The 25,146-nt window shown below is 37.4% G+C and overlaps 1 protein-coding gene across 4 annotated transcripts in view; it reads left to right on the top strand.

The window, feature by feature from the left end:
* Positions 1 to 25,146, top strand: part of srgap1a (SLIT-ROBO Rho GTPase activating protein 1a) — an 84,404-nt gene that overhangs the window by 23,673 nt on the left and 35,585 nt on the right. For all 4 annotated transcript variants that reach the window (XM_043264672.1, XM_043264670.1, XM_043264673.1 and 1 more), the window contains exons 2-6: positions 6,498 to 6,693; positions 12,256 to 12,418; positions 19,685 to 19,747; positions 23,149 to 23,331; positions 24,415 to 24,543. In XM_043264672.1, coding sequence (XP_043120607.1) covers positions 6,498 to 6,693; positions 12,256 to 12,418; positions 19,685 to 19,747; positions 23,149 to 23,331; positions 24,415 to 24,543 — 734 coding nt within the window. The remainder of the gene's footprint in view (positions 1 to 6,497; positions 6,694 to 12,255; positions 12,419 to 19,684; positions 19,748 to 23,148; positions 23,332 to 24,414; positions 24,544 to 25,146) is intronic.

Below are 25,146 nucleotides of genomic sequence, written 5' to 3'. Positions count from 1 at the left end.
TCTTCCCCGTGCATGCGCTGGTGTCTCGTGGGTCCAGGAAGGGTGCGCGATGGACCTCACCCGCCGTCCGTGAACACAGAGCTCATCCAACTCTGCCGCCGAGCAACGGCGCGGAGACGCCGCGGAAGAAGCCGCCGCCCCTCGCGCCCGGACCAGAAAAAGGGGCGTGTGCGACGCCGACTCCGCCCCCTTACCTGGACCCTTCTGAAAACCACGGCCTCAACCTTCACTTTCCCGCACCACGCGAGGACACCAGATCCCCCTTTTATTTGGACACTTTTCCCATGGACACTTTATTTTGTATTTATTTTATTTCTGTTAATAATAAAAAGCCTCTCCGAGGCCTGACGCCACGCCACTGTGTCTGTCGCTGGCTCCTCCCGTCACAGTGGTGGAGAATGCGGGCAAGGCGAGCTTAGACGGCACAGTTGGGCGACATCTGATGACGTCACTTACCCTTCCTGGTGGCTGGGAGCGAGTCTCCGTTGTTCCTCCATCCCGGCATGGGTACCAGCGAGAGGGGATGACGTCATCAGATGTCGCCCAACTGTGCCGTCTAAGCTCCGCCTTGCCCGCATTCTCCACCACTGTGACGGGAGGAGCCAGCGACAGACACAGTGGGCGTGGCGTCAGGCCTCGGAGAGGCTTTTTATTATTAACAGAAATAAAATAAATACAAAATAAAGTGTCCATGGGAAAAGTGTCCAAATAAAAGGGGGATCTGTGTCCTCGCCGTGCCGCGGGAAAGTGAAGGTTGAGGCCGTGTTCCAGGGGAAGGGTCCAGGTAAGGGGCGGAGTCCGGCGGTCGCACACGCCCCTTTTTCTGGTCCGCGCGAGGGGCGGCGTGCTTCTTCCGCGCGCCTCCGTCGCTGTTGTTCGGGCGCAGAGGGATGAGCTCTGTGTTCACGGACGGCGGGTGAGGTCCATCGCGCACCCTTCCTGGACCCACGAGGACACCAGCGCATGCACGGGGAAGAGACCGGTCTCCCGAGAGACGCGGCGTCAGGTATTTAACGGCGACGGTGACAAGGCTAATCCCCTTCAGGTGCGCCTCCTCACGCCGCCAGACCTGACGATACCACGCCTCCTCTCGAACACACCCACTCCCCGTCGGGAGCCTGGTGAAGGGCGGCGAATAAAGGACGGGTGATGGTGACGATAAAGAGGAGGGGCAGCCGACTCGCCACATTCCCTCCCTGCCGCGTCAACCCGTCAGGCGGTCGCCACGCAGGAGTGCTACCTTCCTCAACCAGGCTCCAGCGGTCGGAGTGGGCGGGGCAGGGATTCCTCTCCGGCAACTCCTCTCGCACCGGGACAGAGAAACCGGGAATTAGTCGACATGCTCAACCAGCCACCGGGTAAATGACAGTAAACGCAAGCGCCACTTACCCTTCCTGGTGGCTGGGAGCGAGTCTCCGTTGTTCCTCCATCCCGGCATGGGAACCAGCGAGAGGGGATGACGTCATCAGATGTCGCCCAACTGTGCCGTCTAAGCTCCGCCTTGCCCGCATTCTCCACCACTGTGACGGGAGGAGCCAACGACAGACACAGTGGGCGTGGCGTCAGGCCTCGGAGAGGCTTTTTTTAACAAAAATAGTACAAAATAAAGTGTCCAAGGGAAAAGTGTCCAAATAAAAGGGGAAACTGGTGCCCTCGTTGTGCTTCTGGGATTGTGGAAGGTCAGGTAGTGTGTTCCAGGGGCAGGGTCCAGGTAAGGGGCGGAGTCCGGCGGTCGTCGACGCGCTCCCCTCTCCTGTTCGGGGCGCGAGGGGCGGCGGCTTCTTCCGCGCATCTCTCCGTCGCTTCTTTCCTCCGGTCGTCAGAGATTTAGGGATTTAACGGCTCGGCATCCTGGCCCGCCAGCCGTATCCGGGTGCAGTCGTCGCCTGGACTGTACGGGTCCCACGACGCGCTTGTCTAGCGGCGGGGACGAGCTCCTTCACGCACCCTTCCTGGACCCACGAGGACACCAGCGTGCATGCACGGGGAAGAGACCGGTCTCCGAGGAGAGACGCGGTCAGGTATTTAACGGCGACGGTGACAAGGCTAATCCCCTTCAGGTGCGCCTCGTCACACGCCGCCAGACCTGACTCGATACCACGCCCCCTCCTCTCGAACACACCCACTCCGCCGGGAGCCTGGTGAAGGCGCGAATAAAGGACGGGGTGATGGTGACAATAAAGAGGAGGGGCAGCCGACTCGTCACATTATATATATATATATATAATTTGTATAATATAGATTATTTAGAGATGCTTATAATTATTAACATTTAATATAATCCAAAAATTATGTAAAAAGAATATTCTAAAAATACAACTAGGAAAAAATAACTATTTCATAGGGCCTTAAAAAATGTAATGTATAAAAGCTATATGAAGTAAATTAGAGGCGATGTGAAAATATATAATTTCACCCCCCTTCTTAGTTCTGTCTTACTACAGGAGGGTTGTATGACATTTTGCCTGAGTCCATAATGTCAAATTGATGATAAATGTTAGTAACAGAAAGGATTCTGGCTCACATTTTTTTATTTGATTTGGATTGCTGTGCTCAAGCACTTTATTTCCATAGTCTTTAACCTTTATATTTATTTAATTGTTGATTTCAGCCAGAATTTGGCTACTTTTGTAAGGTTCTTCCATTCACTGGATGACAAAATAAACTGCATAATGATGCATAGGAGGGGTAATGTAGGCCAACATGCTCTTACTTCAGCTTACATTAAAAAACGTGTTAAAAAATACACACCGACTTGCTTGGGAAGTAAAACCTCATTAAAATGGCCTAACGAGAATTTTGTTCGCTTTTGTCTAACTTCTGTTATGAAGTCCTGTGAAGTCTTCATTTGTTCTTTTTATGCCTTGTGTTGATTTGTGGTGTGAACCGTGTGGGATGGCTTTTAGTTTCTGTAAGAAGACGGCTTGTTAGCTGTAGAATGCAGACTCACTTCTCTGTCAAAAGTAAGTAGACTTTCCTTGATGGATTGGAGTTTGTAAAAATCAATCTGGCTATGGCCTATCGCATTGCACACATTGCTCTTGAGCCCTGGCTCAAGGCCGACTAACTGACGTCTCCCAGCTGTGCTGAACCGTATGAAAACAGGATATTCCCCCAGCCACTGCCCACCTGTCTACCTGTCTTCTGAAACAGTCACTATCTATTATGAGTATGAAAGGGGATTTTCGTTCCACAGGGTATAATTGCGATTCTGATGACTTCCTAGCGTGATTATTCGTGGAGAACCTGTTCTTACACGAGCTGAAGGCCTTTAGTTACAGCGCACGTTGATTGTGTTCAGAACAAAAACATCCTGTAATGTCTAGTGAAGAGATGCTTTCAGTTATTTTAGATATAGAAATAGAAACAAATTCATGCAAAATGAAAAAGTAAAATAATAGTGTAATATAAAATGAGTGTATCTATATGCATGTTCACAAAAAGATTTGAAATGTAAGTAAAATGTCTACTTTTAAGGTTTCAAATAAGTTTTTGGAGAATAAAATGTCCAAAATAGGTTGAAATAATGTTACAGTGTCATTCAGTGTACCAATATTTTTGTAAAAATTCAAACAACACGCTCACCCTGTCTTATTAAAACATGTAAAAGCATAAGGAAACATTACATTTTGTGTTTTAAATGAGCAAAAGACACTTACTGACAAAATGGGCAAATAAAAAAAAATGTCAAATTACAACTAGTTAGCATTCGGAGCGTCAGAAATTCATCTTTTAATGTATCATAAATTGATTTTTGTTCTAAATGTGCCTGGCAAGACTGTTACACTGAATGATATTTTAGTGGGTAAATTTAGTAAATCGGGGAGAAATATGCAACGTTATTTTTAGCGTTATTTTTTATTTGAATAGAAATCGTAAAAAAAATTTGGGAGAAAAGCAACAGTATTACACTGATTGTATTTATGACTAAACATTTAAAATGAACATTTCTTAATGAGACAGGTATTTACCTAAATTTGATCATTTCATAATACCTAAGTTTTTTTCAGCAATAAAGCATCTCGACTCTGTACTGCAAAGCCAGTTTATATACAACATTTGTAACCGTATCTAAAAAGTATTTTTGGAGGCCTGTCCTCAGCACTAATGAGAGGCTGGTTTACAGAATTTTAGATAGCATTTAGCATCAGCATGTTCACGCCGCAGAGCTCTGCTGTCATTGCTTGACGTGTCATATCAACTACCCAAATACATTGTTTGGCATCTCACTTAGGTAACTGAGCAAATGTGACAGTCTGGAAAGTATTCCCAGTCCCGAGTTGTTAAGCAGATGGCAGTTCTGGATAACCCAGTGCATTAACACAGGTCTCCTGACAAATGCTGCTATTTCAGGTAGCGCTGATGAGAACGTCTGCATACGGTATTCTGGTACAGTATGTCCCACATTGCTTTTGGCAAAGAGCGTATGAGGAAGAAATTCAGCATGCTGCTAGGATTGGCAAATGAGAATATCGAAGCTGTCGTGATGGCATAGACACGGTCATGTTGCTCATTTACTTTCCCCCAATTAGCGTTAATGTAATGCAGTAAATTTCTGTGAGGGGGGAAAAAAAGTCTTTGTTAGAGAAGTAGTCATTTCTTTATTTTACCATGCAGTGGAGGTCATTAAAGGTTCAGAAAATAGTCCCTGTTATATCTAAATTGACCCACAGCCTTTTGTTCGCTCGCATATTTTCCTTCACTTTAAAGAATAGCGTGCAATCTCTGATATGCACTCATCTCAGCCATTAGCTATCTTGTAACCCACCTGGGAGAGCCGAAATTGTTGAACTGTAGAGACAGACAGCGGAGGGCTGATTAGCTTGGATTCCACCTTCAGGTCTTGTTTGTGCAGTATCAGACGGCTCACAGGTGCTCACATCTATCTCTCTGTTTGAAGTGGATCACAGGGGCTTTGATCAGACACGCGGTCTCATACATGCTTCAGCACACCGACTCCATGCAGATGTTTACCATACACATGACCTCACTGGGCCAGGAATGCTCTTTGTAATCACAGAGGGTCACTCGATACTGGAGACGAAGGAAAGAGGAGAACGCTTTATATTGCTCTTGGAATCTTTTTTAATGTCTTTTGAGGTAATGGTGTACTGTAGATTATGTAATGGATATTTAATCAGCGGGTCATTGGTGCAAAATATGACAAGTCAGAATATAAAAATGCAGACACTTCAGCAGTCTATATATATGTATATTCAGAATTTTTAATAATATTATTCATCCCTATGTTTCTTAAACCAGACTTCTTTTCTGGTTGTATTTATAGCCTGTCATAACAAATAAAATCTCTATTTAATTAAATAATTATTTTAATTTATTTATTTGGGGTATATTCATAGCAGGTCATTAAAACATCTAGCATTGGTTCGTAACATTTTTGGTTAAATATATGTAATTGCATTGTCATTTATTTTAATGTTTAATTATTTACTAAATTGCTTTTATTTTTTAATAATTTTTTTGATTTGTCAGTTTGTAAAATTTATTTGTTTTTTATTCAATAATTATTTGAGGCGCAATTTATCTGAGATATTTAAAAAAAAGTTGTGCTACACTACGAACATGAAAACACCAATTTAGTTGCATATTTAAAGCTTTCAGCAAACAGGAAAACCTTTACCGTTTCCATTACTATGTAATTTGTAGTTTTCAATTATTTATTTGTCTGAGAAAAGCTCTTCTCTGTCTTACGTAACTACTTCTATCAAATAAATTTTTACCTTTTAGCTAATGTTATTATCTCTTACCTTTTCTTCCTAATTTCCCTTCAACCTCGTCAAGCCATTGATATGTTAATAACAGTTCATGTTTACATTTTAGGGTTTTTTACTTGTCATTTATTTTCTTTAATAAAGAGAGTCTCCTGATAATATCTGGTGGCTCGTTTGGGATCGTATTACTGTAATATTGTAAAAATATTTGAGCTTTTATAGCGTTTAGTTATTGTCTATGTGCGGGCACTGTGGTTCAGATATCCCATATTATGAGAAATACATTAAACATGTTGGGTCACTTGAGGGCTGAGAGAGGAAGTCTGAATGTGTATTATGGTATGGAGCGGCAGAGCTTCCACCGTGCGCTGCAAATTTAATGAGCTCCATTTCCAATGACAAGGGGGCAATCACATGAGGAAACCGGAGGTAATTTGGGCAAAAACTGCTTGTTAAATGAAGTGGAGTGCCTACATGGCTGTACTAGCTGTATACACATTGGCTTTAGAGAGTCATTAGGCTAGTTTCTGGGACAGTTCCTCATTCCGGCTGTAATGAAACACAGCATTATGGTATTACCTGCTCCACCTGAGAAGCCTGGATTACTGTAGTATTGCTGACACTGCACAATGAAACTAGCCCTGGGCAAATCTGAATGCTTTATTTGGGGAAGATGTATTGCTAGCCACAACTGAGTCTTCACTCCATTCGTCAGTTCTGTTGAGAGACTCTTTCAACAAACCATGTTTGGTTCTTTTTGTTCAGAGATCCGAGCCCAACTGGTGGAACAGCAGAAATGTCTGGAGCAGCAGACGGACATGAGGGTCCAGCTCCTTCAGGACCTTCAGGACTTCTTCCGCAAGAAGTCCGAGATCGAGATGGAGTACTCGCGCAACCTGGAGAAGCTCGCCGAACGCTTTATGGCCAAGACCAGGAGTACCAAGGACCATCAGCAATATAAGTGAGTGTATGAAAAGAGTGTTTAATACTGATACCTTTTGTGGTTTTAAATTAGAACGTCTTGATTTTTAAATGATGCTGTCTTTTATTGAGAATATGATAACGTATGTGTGTGTGTGTGTGTTTATGTATGTAGAATTTTTACAAATTTCAAATAACATATTTTTTAAATAGTGCATGTTTTTTAATATACTATACGTAATATACTTATATAAATACAAACACGTGAGTGTATTTATATGTGTGTATTTATCTATACATAATAAATAAATAGTACACACACACACACACACACATATGTATGTAAACAAAAACTTTTAACTAATATATACGTTTTATAATTAATTTTTTTTTATGTCTTAGATTTATTTATTAGTGTGTAGGATTTCTTACTAGCGTATTTTGTAAAATGTAAAGGCCACGTCTCTCAATGACCTTATTTCTTAATCCTTACCATTTCTTGTCACTTATGTTTTCCTGCTGATTTATGCTCAGTGTAATGCACTGTGACAAGTATGAACCATGATCATGTTCTCATTATACCAGTAGAGTCGCTGACTTGGAAAGACAGCCTACGTCTATATAATGTTGGTACAGAAACCACTGGTACAACTCAAAATATCAAGTGTGTTTGCTTTTCACTTCTGTAAATAGACCAAATACTGGTTTAAGAGCCCTAAATGAGTCCAGCAGCTGTGAGCACAACCGGAGGCAGTGGAGAATCTCGGTCGTGGCGCTTGTGGTTTATATGGCCTGTCGGTTTGAGAGCAGAATAAAGATACTTGACAACTCGCTAACATATTCTGAAACACAAGGACTCAAACTTGCCTTTTCACAGACGCAGAAGTAAAGAAGTGTTCAGATTACAGTGTGATGATGTGAGGTAATTACGTTTTTGTCTTTAGGAGATTAAAAAGCTAAAAAATGCTGATGTTAGTTGGGCAGTCAGTTATAAAGCCAGCTTAGCTCAGCTCTGTGCTGGAAGAATTAGCATCAGAATGAGCTTGCAAATTTGTCTGTAATTAACCGGGATGTCCGCATGCCAGAGTTGTTCGACAGTTCGGCTTGTTTCAAAAGCATTTCGAGTTATTTTACCAGGTCTCTTAGCTAAACTTGGACTCTTCTGTAACCGCAGGGCTTGAGTAAAGAGAGCCAGACCGTGGTCTGCGATTGTATCCCATTTTGTTCCATAGTCCAGAGGTCTGGCCCGACGTCTGACCGATGGCGTCGAGATGAGGCCAGCTGAGCCAAAGCAGAGGGTGTGCTTTACCCCTCTGTTGAAGTTGGCCGCATACATGTGGTCAGCAGAATTCTGCAAAAACCAGTGAGAGGAAATATTAAGCGACCGTTTGTCAAGAAACACAGTTTACTCTACCTGTGGGATTGTTGTCACAGAATCAATCTTCTCACTGGCACTAGGAGCATCTCAGGTGACTCTCACAGGAAAGTGTGATGGATCGGGCCTGAAGGTTGGAGACCAGAGAGATGCGGTCGCATTACAAATGCATAGCTGGTTAGTTTCGAACCAGAAGTTTCCATTTTAGAGTCTTTTTTTTTGGTAGTGAGTATTTGATTTGTGACTTCTGTATTGGATTATGGGCAGAAGAATGCAATTGAATAGAATGACCACATGATCTAATTTTGCTGCAAATAAAGTAGTAGGACGACGAATCTGACATTTTAGAGAATATTGCATAACCATGACAGTAAGGACTTTTATATTGTTGCAAAAAACATTATGAAAGAATCCCAAAAATCATAGCTGTTTTCAGAACTGATAATATTAAGAATTGCTTCTTGAGCACCAATTCAACATATTTGAATGATTTCTACAGAATCATGTGACACTGAAGACTAGCGTAACGATGCTGAAAATGTATTGTTTTCATTTTTTCATTTAGTCGTTTTCACTATATTTCTTTAAAATAAAATAAACGAGTAGGTATTTTAAATAACAAGCTTATCTCAGTAGGGTATGTTTTAACAAATAAATATTTGTGTAGCATTTACTAGTTATCCAGTAGCTTCTACCCGTATCCCTACAAAGCAGTGTTTTGTGAGCTGTGTGGTTAAACTTCTCCCAGATGACATTGTCGTCGTGGCGACACATCGACTGGTGCTTAGTTTAGTGCACGTGTTTGTCGAGCTAACAGACATCACATACTGTTTGCCCAGGGAGGCTGCTGGACTCAGGATGGGAATTATTTCATTATATGCATCATCCAGCTGCCACTCCTCGGACACCAGATTTCCTTATGATTATCATTTAGCAGATGCATTTCAGCCAAATAGACCTTCCACAAGGACGCATCCCCTCTAGAAAACTGAGTTTAAGTGCCTTTTGATATATATCATTATAAATCTCCTTTAGGAAACTAAATTCATGTGCTTTTTAAGATAGATTTGATCCTTTGTCCTTATGGTTGCATGCCTAAAATGAAATAAAATGCACTTAAGATTTATGCTCTGCCCCAGTAAGGTTAGTATCAGTTGTCTGTGATTGTACCTTCTTGCGCATTCGTTTGATGACCTTGTTGTAGGATGCCAAACCCTCCAGTTATGCACTCTAGTTTGCTCTGGCTCTCCAGAATCGATGAGCTGTCAATATAATGTTTGCGATCTGCGGGGATGTTTACACCAGCACTGAATGAAGCTCCTCTGGCTACAGCGCTGTTGTAGCTACTGCATCGCTCGTGTTTATGCCACCGCTGATGATCTGTTGGGTTATTTTGACATCAGCAGATATAGCTTAGAAAACCAAATCTAATTCACTTGGGTAATTGCCACCAGCGTAGTCTCTGTATATAGACTTGCTTACACCTTAGAAGCGGAACATGAATAAAATATGCGTTTATTGTCTTGTAATGGCTTTCCTATGGCAGTTAGTAGCATTGATCTTGCTACTGTTACGTTTTTAAGACTTATTTCATCAAAGATAAGCTGTGAGGTGATCGCTGTTGGTCCTTTAGAGAGGTGGTCGTTTGGAGACCAGTTATTTTTTAATATTGCTGAGTAGTACCGCTGATTTACTGCAGCCTTGAATGGTGCAGCTGACTCTCTGATCTCAGTGACACGGGCTGCTTTTGTATCAGTTCTGATTAGTCACATGCTTTCCAAATTAACTCATCATCATGCCACGATTACCCAGTGTGACAACTTCCTCTCCGTTCATCATCACTCCTGTTTTACCCACCAGTGAGCTAATAGAGTCTATGATTCGAGTAAATCTCTGTAATGTATTGTTAATAGTTGCAGCCTGTGACAATCTGGGCTTCAGTGGACTTTCTACTCTGAACTTGATGCACTTTTTCATCTATTACCCATCAACGATATACTATTATAGGTTTCTTTTTTTTGTTAATATTTTTTTATATATATTTTTTTCTCTTTTTTTTTTTTTTGCTGAATTTTGTTTCCTATTGTATTTTTTGGTCTGTTTTATTTTGTTTTATAATTTATATATTCGTTTAAAAAGGCAATATAGTGTTTTTTAGACTTTTATTTAACAGTTTTAATTGATTTAGTTTATTTTAGTGCTTCACGTTAAACTAATCGTGCATGTCATGCATATTAGTATATATTATTTTACATTATTATCTATATACATTATTGATTTCATTTTATGCATATTCTTAAATGAATTTAAATATTAAAATAATTAATATTATCTTATGTTATGTTATGACATAAACACAGAATAATGAATTATATCATTTTAATATATATTAGATTATATATAAATTATTTTAATAAATAATTTTAGTATTTGAGGATAAACTAAAGAAAAATGAGAACCTTTGGAACTAGCTAAAATAAGGCTATATATATATATTTGCATTTATTTGCATAATTTGTAAGTTCTAGATGTCATATTTTCTTATTGAGTATAATTAAAAATGTCCTTATTCCCTAAATAATGTAATAAATAGATAAATGCAGGCTCTCTTTCTCTCTGTCTTCATATTTGTATTCATAATAGAGTTAAAAGTCATCTTTCACACTGTTGTTTCCATTTTCTCTCTTATCCTCCACACCGCTCAACACCAGGCATGTCTTGGCCTTGTGACTTTAACATTGCTCTCTTTATTCATGCATTTCAGTGCTCAAGAAGCTATTTTTACTACTTCATGAATCCGAATCACGTGCGCACCTTCAGCTTCCTGACAACCCAGCTTGACTCTGCCACATTCTTAACATGCAGTACACACTTGATGCGAGAGCTGAGTGCGTGCTCAAGAGGCTGAGACGGTCTTGTGAAAGGATTTACAGTAATTGCAGACTGACAGAAAGTGCACAGACTCCCATAATTCTCCCTGCAGTCTGAATCCCCGGCGTGTTCATATTGCGACCGTGCATCTTTAGGCTTTTAGCTCAATTAGATTATCCATTTGATCCAGTCTCACGTAGATGACTGATCCTTCAACCCTGGCTTCTAAACAAGTCGGTTACTCCAAGGAATGTCTATTATCTTAAGCATTTTGTGTGTTTCCTGTTTTTGTAGAGCAATATTAAGGTTAAAAACTAGATGTATCAGCTCAGCTGGTGCGGATGCACTTCCATTGGATGTCATCAGGCTACTGACCTTCACCTGCAGCGATGAAATGCATTGCCTGTTTTGCAGGGAGGGTTAAGGAGGGAAACGGAGCTGAAAAAAAAGCTTCCTTGCTTGCATCCAAATCTCTGTTAGCTGCCAGTATCACCTCCTCCTCAAGTGCAACTTTTTTTTTTTAATGTGAGGCTTGATATAAAAGACATTTTTGCTTCTATTGCTCATATTTTGGAGTTTGCTTTAGAATAAAGATTGTAATATCGAATTTTGCGTCTTTACTTATTTGGAAGAACAAGATTCTGGAAGGATACAGAATGAACTAGATAAGGGAGACTTGAGACTTTAAATGAAGGAAAACAATGCAGTTTGATTGCAGATGAAAAGTAATAGATACATTTAATATTATGATTTGGTAACACTTTATTTTACGGATACATATATTAGTAACTTATTAGCATGCATAATACTAGAATATTATTATTATGCATCCCAAATTCTACCCAATATCTAAACCTAACAACTTCCTTACTATTACAAAGCAGCAAATTAGGAATTTAGACTCATCATGTTGATAACAATTTTTAGGTTTTAAAATGGAATTCATTTTTCAAGTAGCTGAAGTACAGTTAGTCTGTTATTATCAAAAGATAAATTCAAATGTCACGTCTGAATTATTTTAATTTTTCTGGTTGAATAGAAAATAATTTCAATAAAGACTACATACAGTGTTTGTTCTGACCCAGAACCTTCGATGTCCCAGAAACACTGATTTTTCACCTTGATTTCTGGAGTCTTGTTTTTTTTTTGCTGTGCACAAATGCTATAAAGTTTCCACCGATCATGCATGCTTAAATAAGCCATGTATCATCAAGGGAAGAGATCCACTGATGGGTGCTTGGAAGATGGATCTGTCTGGTTTCGTCCAGTTCATGAGTTAAGTGCCCAGATGATCCTGACAGCTCACGGACAGGAGGCTTTCATTATGTTTGATCAGTGTCTCTTTCTCACATGCAGGAAAGACCAGAATCTGCTGTCTCCGGTCAACTGCTGGTATCTGTTGCTGAACCAGGTTCGACGGGAGAGCAAAGACCATGCGACTCTGAGCGACATTTACCTGAACAACGTCATCATGCGCTTCATGCAGATTAGTGAAGACTCCACGCGTCTTCTGAAAAAGGTCAGAACTGTGTTCAATTACATTTTCAAGATACGCTGTCTCTTAATGTGGTTCTGGAATAAATCTTAACTAGCTATTCTTAAGCTAGTATTGTATTGGGTGTAAAATGTGCATTTTTGTTGCCTTTATTATGATAGAACAGGTCAGAGCTGACAGGTAGTTAATTGTCAGAGCTAAAGGGGGCGGATCTTTGAGTGGGGATTCGAACTTGGGACACCCGTAGCTCAACGGCACTGTTTGTTATAGTGCTGCCCACAAGGTGCCTATGGAAATATGCCTTTTAGATAAATAGTAATCAAGGAGAAGATGCACTATACTGTTCAAAAGGTTGGGGACAGTAATTTAATTTTTCTTTTGCTTTTTTTTTTTTTTTTTTTTTTTTTTTTTTCAGAAGAAAAATGTTTTAACCTTTCTGGAAAAAAGTATTAGAGTTGTTTTTACACACGTTTTATAAATTGATAAATAATGTTTCTGCAATCACATGAATAAATTACTTGTTAATATATATTAAAATAAGTTATTTTAATATGTAGTGTGTGTGTGTGTGTGTGTGTGTGTGTGTATGTATATGTATATATGTGTATATATAATATATAATACACACACAAAGGTTAAATAAAATAAAAAAGGAAATGAAACAAAATGCCGTGAAATTCTGGAAAATAACAACCTGACATTAATCAATTTGCGTTTACTTCATAAGATGTGCAATTATTTATTTAATTATCTATGTAATGTCAAAAAAGTTAATTAATCAAGATTCATTGTAGTCTTTTATTGTTTTACTGTCATTCTTCCACTGAAAGCTATGTTTATTCCATTGCATTTTATATTACTTTCATGCAGTTCCTGTTATATCTCTGGATGGGGAGCTCTAAAAACAATTTTACGGCAACTGTAAGCTTTTTTAAAACGATTGTTCACCCAACAATGGAAATTCTGTCATCGTTTACTCGCCTTCATGCCATTCCAAATTTGTATGACTTGCTTTCTTCTGTGGAGCACAAAGATATTTTTAAAAAACGTTTGTTCGTAATGAAAGTTAGTGTGGTCACATGTTGTTTTGGGCCGATCTTTTCTTTTTCAAAATGTTTTGCATTCGTATGTTTTTGGGTGAACTATCCCTTTAAATATATGAAATACTACATCACAGATACATCAGAATGAACATAGACGGCATGTCTCATTCTCGTGTAATTACTTTTATGCTGCTTCTGTGCCGCATTATAAACCATTTTGTGATCATCTGGGGATATATACTTCTTCAAACATGACCTCTGTGTTGCCGTTGCTGCATAAAGAGGACGCGAGAGACTTTTAAAGTGTACCTGTGTGTAATTAGGTCTGGCTTGAGCAAGATATGGGGCATGTGATGTTTTGTGTGGTTCGGGGTTGTTTGTGTGCCTGTATTCGCCGGTCAGATTTACGATGTGGGTCCAGCCATACGGGACCTCTGCTTCTGGGCTGTGGTTCTGTTCTGAGAAGTTCCTGAAGCCCGAGCTCTAATCATGGCCTCCTGCCTGTTGTTTGATGTCTGCGGCCCCATGGCCGAGACGACGTGGCGGTCCCTTCAGCGCAGGCCACAGAAGGGGGACAACTCCCAAACAGATTATGTGCTGCCATGCATGCGAGTCATATGAGACGACCACAACAGCAAATTACAAGGCTGGAATGTAGGAGGTAAAAGTTTGGTCTCAAACAAGGGTTATTCAAAGGGCTTGACCAGCAGCTCTGAGATAGTTAAAGGGAATGTGAACGGGAAAAAATTATGTTCTGTCATTATTTGCTCACCATGTTGATCATAGCCAGCATGAGTTTCATTCTTTTATGGAGCATAAAAGATAAAGATTTGGCTGTTTTTTTTTTTTTTTTTTTTTTTAACACAACAACAATGTTACAAAAATGTTAAAAAAGGTCCATCTATATAACAAAGTGGTCTTTTTGTTTCTCGAGGCCCCCCATTTTCTACAACAATGTTCACCCTATAATTAAGAATAATGTTCTTTTATTCATTTATTTTCAGATTCTCCCATTCTTCCAATTTAATGACATTTCCATGCATTCATGATTTACCATTTTATAAATTTACATGACTTTTCCATGTCTACAAATTACTCTTTATGATTGCTATGTAATGTTAAGTTTTTTTTTATATTTTTTTAATCTTGGTTGTTTATGCTGATTTTAAGGCTTGTTTCATATTCCGTCTTCTGAAAGCATCTCATTAACAAACTAACAAAATAAATAGTTTATGTTTGATTTCGCGCGCACTTTAAACTCTAATCTGGAATAAAAAGCGACCGGAATATTCTTCAAAAGTTCACTTGTTTTTATTTATAAATTAAGTCGCAAGGGTTTGAAACAAGTAGATAATGACATTTTTTGATTCAGACGTTCCTTTAAAATGGTACCGTTCTGGTCTAATAGTGTTCTTTCATTGACACAAAGGGAAGCTGCCTATTACAAAAAGCAAGGTTAAATGCTCTATTATGACAAAAGAACCAGGTGTTCTTTGTGCTCCTGACAGCTGTTTTCTTCAGAACGAGTACCTTATACTCAAGGATGATGTCCTGAATTAACTTTAAAGGCCTCATGATTCATGACAGAAAGAAGAATCCTCAAAACAAAGCTGATGTGTCCGTATCCCTTAAGTGACTAGTTATGTAACAAAACCACTTCCTCCACACGGCCCTGCTGTCTGTGTTGACACCGGAGTGGCAGAAGAGAGAGGGCACCGGGTTGTTTCCCTTAAGGGCGCTGGATGTTGTTGGTGGGGGGCAGTCATTCACCCGGGGTGTTGAAACTGCTCTTCCCTGTAATCAGTGCGCCCCGCTTCCTTTGATCACAACATCGTTTCGGTAATGAGCCACACATACAAGACAGCAAAGCCCCTGCTGTCACCTCAGCCCTCCGAGGCACAGCTGCAACAGAGAGGCAGACCTCGACAGACTTGTTAATGCCGCTCACTATTATAGTTGCTCATATCTGAGGGCAGGGATTCAAACACCCAATATAAGGTTTTGCTAACACTTTATATTACGCTTACACCTTTTAGGCGCTTATTACCGTGCATATTACAAGAATATTAGCCATTTATTAGTGCTAATTAAGCACACATTAATGCCTTATTGTACATTCCTAATCCTACCCAATACCAAACTTAACAACAACAGCAAATAAAGCATTTATTGAGAGAAAAGTCATAGTTAATTGTTAATAAATGTTACCTATTTTAAATTATTTAAAATATATATTTTTTTCGTATTGCTCCGTATTGGATATTTTATTATGCACTCTCATTTTGCTTTTTTATATTTAATTTTATTTATTTTTTTATTTTAATTTGCACAAATTTTGTATTTTATTTATAGGATAGCATTAGAAAGTAAGATTAATTTGTTCTGGAGATCTGGGGTCAGTGTTTTTCTTCTACAATGATGCATTCAGTTCATTAGAAGTGACAGTAAAGTCATAAATAAGGTAACAACAACAACAAAAAATAAATAAGTACTGTTCTTTTAAACTCATATTCATCAAAGAATCCTGGAAATTTCCACGAAAAACATTAAGCAACAGAACTGTTCTCAACATTGATAATAATAATAAATGTATCTTGATCAGCAAATGAGCATATTAGAATGCTTTCTAAAAACCATTTGACACTGAAGACTGGCATTATGGCTACTAAAATTATTTGTAAAATTAATTGTAAAAACAGTACACAATATTATCACATTTTGGTCAAATAAATGCAGCCACGCTGAGCATATGAGAATTTTTATTCAAAAAACATTACACATTTTTACTAAATCTTAGAAAATCGAGTTACATTGAAAATAAGAAATGGTACACCCTTTCCATTTAATGCAAAAAAAAAAGTTTCTTAAAGGATCTGCGATGTTCTTTGTTCATAACAGCTGTGCACCCGACCTCATATGGATCGGCGCATCATTACAGTGCATGTACAGTGAAGAACTCCATCATGCTTGGGATTTTATCACGTGTATTTTGTTCTCATTATTTATACAACATGCTGTTTTTAAACACTTTTAGTTTATTTATGGAATCCGGTAGCTCTTGAATCCTAGACTCCCGGAGGCTGCACTCAGAGGACATGTTTGCAATCATTTGTTTCCCTGTCAGTACAATACAGTACTGGATAAAATTCAGTTTTATATCAAATCCCTCTTTACTAATTACATATCGTGTATTTACCTAGTAGTTATGCACAGTTTGTGCGGATTAAACCCAACTGTTGTTAATGAGCAGTGTAGTAAAGCTGCCTGTAACAGTCACGCATGTTAAATGGCACTGTATTTAGTACCTCTCTGGCTATGAAATATGCTGCCTGCTGCCATAGTCTAAACACCTCACTGTTTCTGACATGACTGGCTTCATTATGGATTCTGCACATGGTGCTGTCAGCCCTTCCGTGTTTGTTACTGGAACTATGTGCATTTTTTATAGCCAGATTAATTTTAATGGAAAGATGTTGCCCTCTATACCTGGTGGCTTTATATGGTTATATATAGAGTCCTTAACCAAGTCAACTTGCAGATAGTAGTGCTACAGTGATACGGTCTTCTAGTAAAGATCCAGCTTTTAAGCTATGTTTCCATCCACCTATTTTTAAGCGAGTTTTGGAATATCACATTAAAAGGCAGTGGATGGAAATTCCAAGATGCGCATAAATTCTTGAAACGTGCATAAAAATCTTATGCACGTATTTGAGTATAGGTTTTTAGCCGATAAGCAAAAAATGTGCATAAACTACGTGGAAAACGCATTTACAGAATAAATTCCCACACGTGCATTGGAAAAGTGTGTGACTTTGTGACTTCGACCGATCTCGTTCACAGCATCAGAAATATTGTTTTGGTCGTTCTGAAATGCCTGAGCGAAGTCTGCCGTTTAAGTATTTCTGTACAATTACTGTCTTACAAGGCTGCATTTCCAAACAGAGTGCATCCACCCTCGAAAAAAATGACTGCATTTATTTTGTTTTGTCTGCTCATTCTAGGTCTCAAGTAATTTATCATATATAAAAAATTATTATATTTAGTGACTTGTTTTAGTTTTCAAAGTGCCAGATTTAGAAAGGGTGCTTTATTCACATTTTTTTTTATGTGATATTCCAGTTTTAATAAAAATCTTTAAATGGAAACATTGCAAATAATTTTATATCATTTCATTTATTTGTTTCTTTTTTTTTTTTTTTTTTTAATTTCAGACACATTTCAAATTATTTTATTTATTGGCATTTATTTTAAGGAATTTATTTTTAAGTGTTTTTTAACAAGTTAACAATAAAAATAGTTTAGTTTAAATGAAATAAAAATTGTGTTAAAGGATCTTTCACATCAATTTGGCCAGGTAGTTTTAAAAAAAATGCATGCTTTAAGGAAAACTGCTATTTATATACTTTTATATATTTAGTAGACACTTTTAATGACTTACGATATATATATATATTTATTTTATTACTTTTTAACTTTTTTCATTTCTTATATTTATTTTACATCCAGTTATTGAATTGGCATTCTTATTGCAAATCTAAATGGTACAAAACCCTACTTCCCACAGTCCTTTGCTCTATTGCCAGCCTGCTTGATTGCTCCCAAAATATCCTGAGCTACCCTGGCTCTCCATGTAACCGTGGTTGTCAGTTTGACCATCGGCTGGAAACAGTTATGTAAAAGGCAGAACTGGCTGGTGTTAGATGAGCCTGAGAGGAAGCCTGATTAAAGGCAGAGCTTTGGCATGGCACGTGAATAATCTCTCCAGGCCTGTTTGTGTCTGCATGCCCGGATGCTGCCGGTACTGTACTGTACGATGAGTCACGGATGATGAACTTAACATTTGGTGCAGACTTGTGTGCCTCTGAGATCCAGCGGGGTGTGTTGAAGCACACACATGTACACACAGCTGTCAGCTCTTGTGTTTGCTCTTGAGAGGTTGAGTGTGGAACAGCAGTGTGGGTGTTTGAAGATCTTAGCTAAATTATTTTGACTCTTGACCTCCACATGACATTCGTGACCTGTTATGCTTGCGTTCCAGATACAGCCGAGTTCAATTAAATAGCTGAAAATGAAATTATGAAATTCATATCAGATTATGTCCAGAAATCCTACTGTATCCTACCAAAAAAAAAAAAAAAAAAATTGGCTACGTTTTTGGGGAGATTGCTTTATACATTTTGATATTTGCTTAAAACTATTTTTGATACTATAGTTCTTTATATAAATATTTATTTAATAGTATTTAACGTTAATATTTAATTAATTGTAATTTTCTTTTATTAATATATATATATATGAAAATATATATACACATGCATATATATATATATATATATATATATATATATATATGTATATATATATATATATATATATATATATATATATATATATATATATATATATATATATATATATATATATGTGTTTTTAATTGTTTATTATTTTAAATATTGTTTTAGTAAGAGTAGGAGTAGTATTTTTGATGAAAATAATGAATCCAGTCACTTATTTTGCAACAGGTGCAAAAGATTGTTGGGATGGAAATTTCACTTTAAATATGACACTGTATATTTGGTTAGTATCTCTTTTGATAGGTTGGTTAACAATGATAATGTCCTGATAGTGATAGTGTCCTGAAAGATTGCAAAAACATAGCCATAAGAAAATGGTTAAAGCCAGAACCACATTCTGATGATGAATGGATGCATACTCAACATTTATATTATGGAAAGACTCACTTTATAAATTGAATGAACGAATAAATAAATAAATCTAAATAATGTCAAAAAAAAAAAAACACATAACTTAAAATGATGATAGCATCTACAGTTCCTTTAAAAATTCATGGATGGAGAGTATAATTTATTTTGAAGGACATCATGGCCTCTGAAGATTGACTGCAGGTCTTTCTCTAGCTGTATCAGAAGGATTGGCTCATAGCACCCTTGAGCACCGGGATGTTGGAAATGCTCGTGGAATCAGATTAGTAGAGATATAATTGGTTTAGTGAGAATCTTGAGTGGCCTGCGAGACAGAAAGATCAGGTAATCCACACAAGCTGCAAAAGTTGAAGCAAACAGTTGAACTGCAAGCCTCGACTGTGAAGAATGTGTGGCCACATACAAATCCCTGATGAAACATTTTAATTGCACATAAACGCATACAGTTCTTATTTAATCACAAACACTTAGTCAGTGGTTTTAATGTGATTTCTCTCTCTCTCTCTCTCTCTCTCTCTCCTCAGAGTAAAGAAATCACCTTTCAAATGCAAGAGGATTTGATGAAAGTCCTCAACGAGCTCTACACGGTAAGTGACGTGATGAAAACACTCCTCTTACTGACAGCTATGTGTATTGAGTTTTTGAGAACAGAAATACTTAGGAGTGTACTATGGTGAAAGACCCATAAAATCACCTGTAATTCACACATACAGTCCTCATCTCTGACCTTGGTAGATTACGGTGTTTGCACCAATAATCAATAGTTAATTCTATGCCTTTAATTGCAGCTGTCAAACCCACCGCAGTCGCTCGGAAGATTCATGTGTCCTTTGCTTCCTCTGTGGTCTTAATAAGATGCTAATGTATTCCCAGGTCTAAAAACACCTGCACACTGAGAACTTGTCCTCTGTGGGTTTATTTATTTGCAAAGTTCAATGTCGCATAGTATGTGTTTTTCAGTAAAATCTGTTTAGTTTTGCTGCTTTATACTTTATTAACATGACTAAACTATATATATATATATATATATATATATATATATATATATATATATATATATATATATATATATATATATAGTATATATTTTATGAATTGTTAATTGGTGAATTAACATTTTATATTCTAATCTAATAATTATACTTCAGCGTCCATTGTTTTTAAACATTTTAAATGTAACATTTTAGGGAAAAAATAGATATACATATTTATATTTGTATATCTTTTATATATATTATGTGTGTGTGTGTGTGTGTGTGTGTATATATATATATGTATATATAAAATTTTATAACAAGCATTAGGATGTGACTCAGAACATATGAGCCTAATTATGCCTAAGATGATATAAATATTTTTTCTTTTTCTTAACATTTGGATCAAAACCTTTCATCTCTCTCTCTCTCTCTCTCGCTCTCTTGCTGTATTAAAGTATTAATTTCTGACTTTCAGACATTTAAATGATAGAGTATGTCTAAACTACACTGGTTTCAATTAGAAATGTTGATTATATATTTTTTTTCTTGATTTGTATTCTCTCATCATAAACGCCCATCAAACAAAATCAATCCCAGACTCTCTTTTTTTTTTTTTTTTTTTTTTTTTTTTTTTTTTTTTTGAACCTGTCACATTTATATTTTCTGAACGTTTGATCTAGTAATCACTCCGCACACCACAGCATCCTTTTGATCATTGTAGAAGTATATCATCCCATTTGACCTGAATTACCCTTCGGGAGGGAAACACTCTTGTGGGACCGTTGCATCAGAAACCCTCCACGCAACCACAGCCAGTAAAATAACAGGTCTGGTGTGACTCTAAAATTGGTCCTTCTAAAACCAGCAGAAATGTAAACAGAGTTCCAGACCAGTAAGTGGAGAGCGGGGCCCATGGTTTGGTCTGCCATCCTAGCCATGTGTCTAATTATACAGCCGTGGACAGCACTGTGTACTGTGCTTCTCCGACTGTACATATTTATGAACAATATTTAGTTTGGTCCACGTTTTATAGTCTTTTGAGGCCCTTTGAGGCTTTACTGTACCATGAGTTATAATGCTGCGTGACTGCCGCTGTGATTATGGCCTGGACTGACCCGGTGTTCGGGGTCTAATCGTGAATGGGTCCTTGTAATCAGCTTGGTGCTCAGTCACCATTGATTGAGGAGAATGCAAGCTGATGAGCGGAGCTTAGCACTTTAGCATTAGCGTCAGGCTTCGCAAGAGGCTTACAGTGCACAAGACTTTACAATCATGTTTACAAAGTTGTTAAAGGTTTCATTTTTCAACCTAATTTAGCGTTAACGTGTTTTTAAAAGACAGCTAGGGAAAAAATGAGAGGACAGCAGCTGTACTTGCTCCTGTCTGTCTTTTTAGAATTTTATGCTAATGCTCACGCAAACAGACACCTTATCCTCAAAGGAATAGTTTACCTGTAATATATACTCACCCTCGTGTCAGTCATATGTGCAATTTATTTTGTGGAACGTAAAAGAATGCATCGATTTGCATGGACAAAGCGTACAAAAGTCAATAGGAACTGAAATGGTTTAGTCATCAATATTCTTTAAAAGATCTTCATTTGTGTTCCACCAAGAAAATAAATGGAATCATGTTTGCGTAACATGAGGGAAAATAAATTATGACAGAATTTAAACTTTTGAAAATTAAAGTCTATGTTTGCTAGAAATATTTAATTTTTTCTTTAATGGTTATACTAACCATTTTTGCCTGACAGGCTATAAAAATACCAGTCAAAAATATATATGAAATTATATTAAATTATAAATTGCCATGGATATGGATCGAATCTTAGTATTATTTTTATAGACAACTATTATAGTATTTAATAATACTTTTAGTATTAGTAAAATACTTTTAGGATTTTAGTTTAATTGTGTTATAATAGTTTTGATATGAGCTTTTGTTATTTTTATTTCATCAATTATTTTTATTTTATATTTTTTTATTTAGATTTTTAGTGCTAGAAATTTTTATTCTTCATATTAAAATTACTTTTCAGTTTGATTTGAAACTACAAAAATTTTGAACAATTCAACATTTCTGTTTTTGTTTCAAATATAATATTTTATTCCCATATTAAGCACTGAAAGCAATTTTTATCATGTTGTTTTTAGGTAAAAAAATGTTATATAATAGGGACATCACTGACCTACCCAAAAATACCATAGTAATTCACTAAAAAACCAAAAAGCCCTGTACATTTCATGTATTTCTAGGAAAAATAGAGTCTGGATCAGCTGCATTCAGTGTTCAATCATGGCGTGCCGATGTTACATCAATTACAGCGTGACAAAGCTTTTAGCGACGATTAAGCGCTCACTCTTTGAGAAGAGTTTGACATCGTAGGCATAATTAGTTTGTTAGTACAGGCTCATATGTTCTGAGTCACATCCTAATTCTCTTTATAAACTTCATCTGGATATGACTAATAGCCACCTAACCAAAACAATGACTCAAGCCGTCTGAAGCAGCGCTTGCCATTAAGTGAAACATTCACTTCTCAATAATTGGATTTCTTCATGGGGGTTTAGCAGTCCATAATGTGTGCTTCATCTGAAATGGCTTTGTGTTTGATGAAAGAAGCCGAGAAAGGTACTACATATTAGATAACTATACCGATTCGGTTCTAAACTTACTGCAGTTACAAGCAGTTTTTCTTTGGTAAAATAAAACCTCCGTCATGAACTAGTATTTGGTTTCATTTGGTTACTCTTTAAAAGTGCTGATTTTACCCTAAATGCAAATAAAGGTATTAGAAAGTTATGAATTTATGAAAGTTAGGCAGTTTCGCCTTAAAACGTACTTTTCGGCTTTACGTGGCAAAAGACCGTTTCTCTGAAGGAGACCAGAATTGATTCGCGTCAAGTGGGAGGATGAAAGCGTTTTGGCTCAGACGAGCAGCTGCTGCGCCTCTCTAGAGCTCAGCTGGCTGATGTTGAACTTTGACCTCTGAACTCTGGGTCCCGCAGGTGATGAAAACCTACCATATGTATCACACGGAGAGCATCAGTGCTGAGAGCAAACTGAAGGAGGCTGAAAAGCAGGAGGAAAAGCAGATCGGCCGTGTTGGAGATCCCGTCTTTCACATCCGACTAGAGGATAGACACCAGAGACGGAGCTCTGTGAAGAAGATTGAGAAGATGAAGGAAAAGGTAAATAAGAATGAAATGAACAAAAAAACTGTCATTTCTAAGAATCAAGTCAGAGTCAATCTCAGGATCTCGTGGCCTAATGGATCTCATGATGGAAGGTCTGTGTCACATTGTACTGAAAAAAATAAAATAAAGAAAGAAAGAAATCTGAATATAATTTTTTTTTTTAAACAAAATGGACATTTTAGATTTTTAATATTACTATTTTCTAAAAAAAAAATTATACTATTGACAGCACTAATGTGTGTGTGTGTGTGTGTGTGTGTGTGTGTGTGTGTATATATATATATATATATATATATATATATATATATATATATATATATATATATATATATATATATATATGTTATGTATATGTGTGTGTGTGTGTGTACACAAAAATTATGAAGAATAAAAATACAATAAAATTGCAAACAAGAAAGCTGTGAATATAATACTTATATTATATATTATATAACAATATTGTTGTTATGATGATAAATGAACTTTCTTTTGCACCTATGTTTTATGCGGCAAACATGTTTTGCATGGAAGACGTGCCTGACCCCGCTTTTACAGAAATGGCAACTTTTTATGCTCTTAGTATATCTGTTTTCTGTTAAAACCCATGACAAATGATTTAACAGCTGTGGGATTGTTTTTTCCATGGATGCTTCCTGGAACGAGACATTGTGGGATGGTTAAAATATGGAAGTTAGAATGAGTCACTGTCTGTTGGTCAGTCAGTTGAATTAGTCGACTAAGTGGATCTGAATGTTAGTAATACCCTTACTGATACAGGAAATGAGCGATACTTGATTTTTTTTTTGTAGCCACATAGATGTACCATATTAGTCCAGAAATGTCTGTATAACGATTTTTGCAGTTTTAATACATATATATGTCTTCGTTGGTTTATTTTTGGAAGCATTTGTTCTCTGTCACTTCACAAGAAATCTTGAAGGAACAGACTGCATGCAGAGATAAAAGCTTGCTTTCATGTTTTTATGTTCCAACCTGTTTTCTCAAATTCCGTCTGATTTGCTTCAACACTCTCTCTCTATCTCTGTCTCTCTCTTCTCTCTCTTTCTCTCTCATCAGAGACAGGCCAAGTACTCAGAGAACAAGCTGAAGTCGATCAAAGCTCGGAACGAATACCTGCTGACGCTCGAAGCCACTAATGCTTCAATCTTCAAGTATTACATTCACGACTTGTCTGATTTAATAGACGTAAGTACCGGGGAAACAAAGGGAGGTTCAGGGATTCTTCCACAGATGAAGAAACTTTGTGTGACAAGTAGGACAGTTATAAATAGAGTTTCAAACTGACCTCAGGTCTGCTGGGACAGCTAAATATGACAAAGACTGCTGCCGTTTTCATTGGTTTCTTGGTTGAATATGCATCTTTGTCTCCACCTGCTTTGATCTCAGGAAATGCATAGACTCCTCAGCAAGAGCTCTGTCAACGTTGCATTCAAATTTAAGCTCTTGAGACTTCAAATGCAGGTGTGTCTGACAGGAATGAGATGTTTTAAAAAATACACAGTGGTTAAATTGCATTCATTTCCATATCTCCAAATAACCACACAAACCTGTTATTTAAAGACGTTTGATGGAGGACTGATTGTCAAATGCATTCGTTTGAGAGAGAATGAGGAGCTTAACATAACGTCTAAGGAAAATGAGCCGTTAAAAATGATCCTCAGCGTAAAGGATAAGTAAGAAAAATAATGATGGCTTAAAAGAGGGTGGATTTCCAAGGGCCTTTTCCAAAAGTTTGAGACCAGATGAAAACCTTTCATTTTGAGATTTGAGGGGGATATATGCATTAAT

Source organism: Puntigrus tetrazona, chromosome 18 (genome assembly GCF_018831695.1).
Source record: "Puntigrus tetrazona isolate hp1 chromosome 18, ASM1883169v1, whole genome shotgun sequence".
NCBI classification, from domain to species: Eukaryota; Metazoa; Chordata; class Actinopteri; order Cypriniformes; family Cyprinidae; genus Puntigrus; species Puntigrus tetrazona.
Note: the sequence above shows the minus strand (reverse complement) of the source record. Positions and strands in the feature narration are given on the sequence as shown.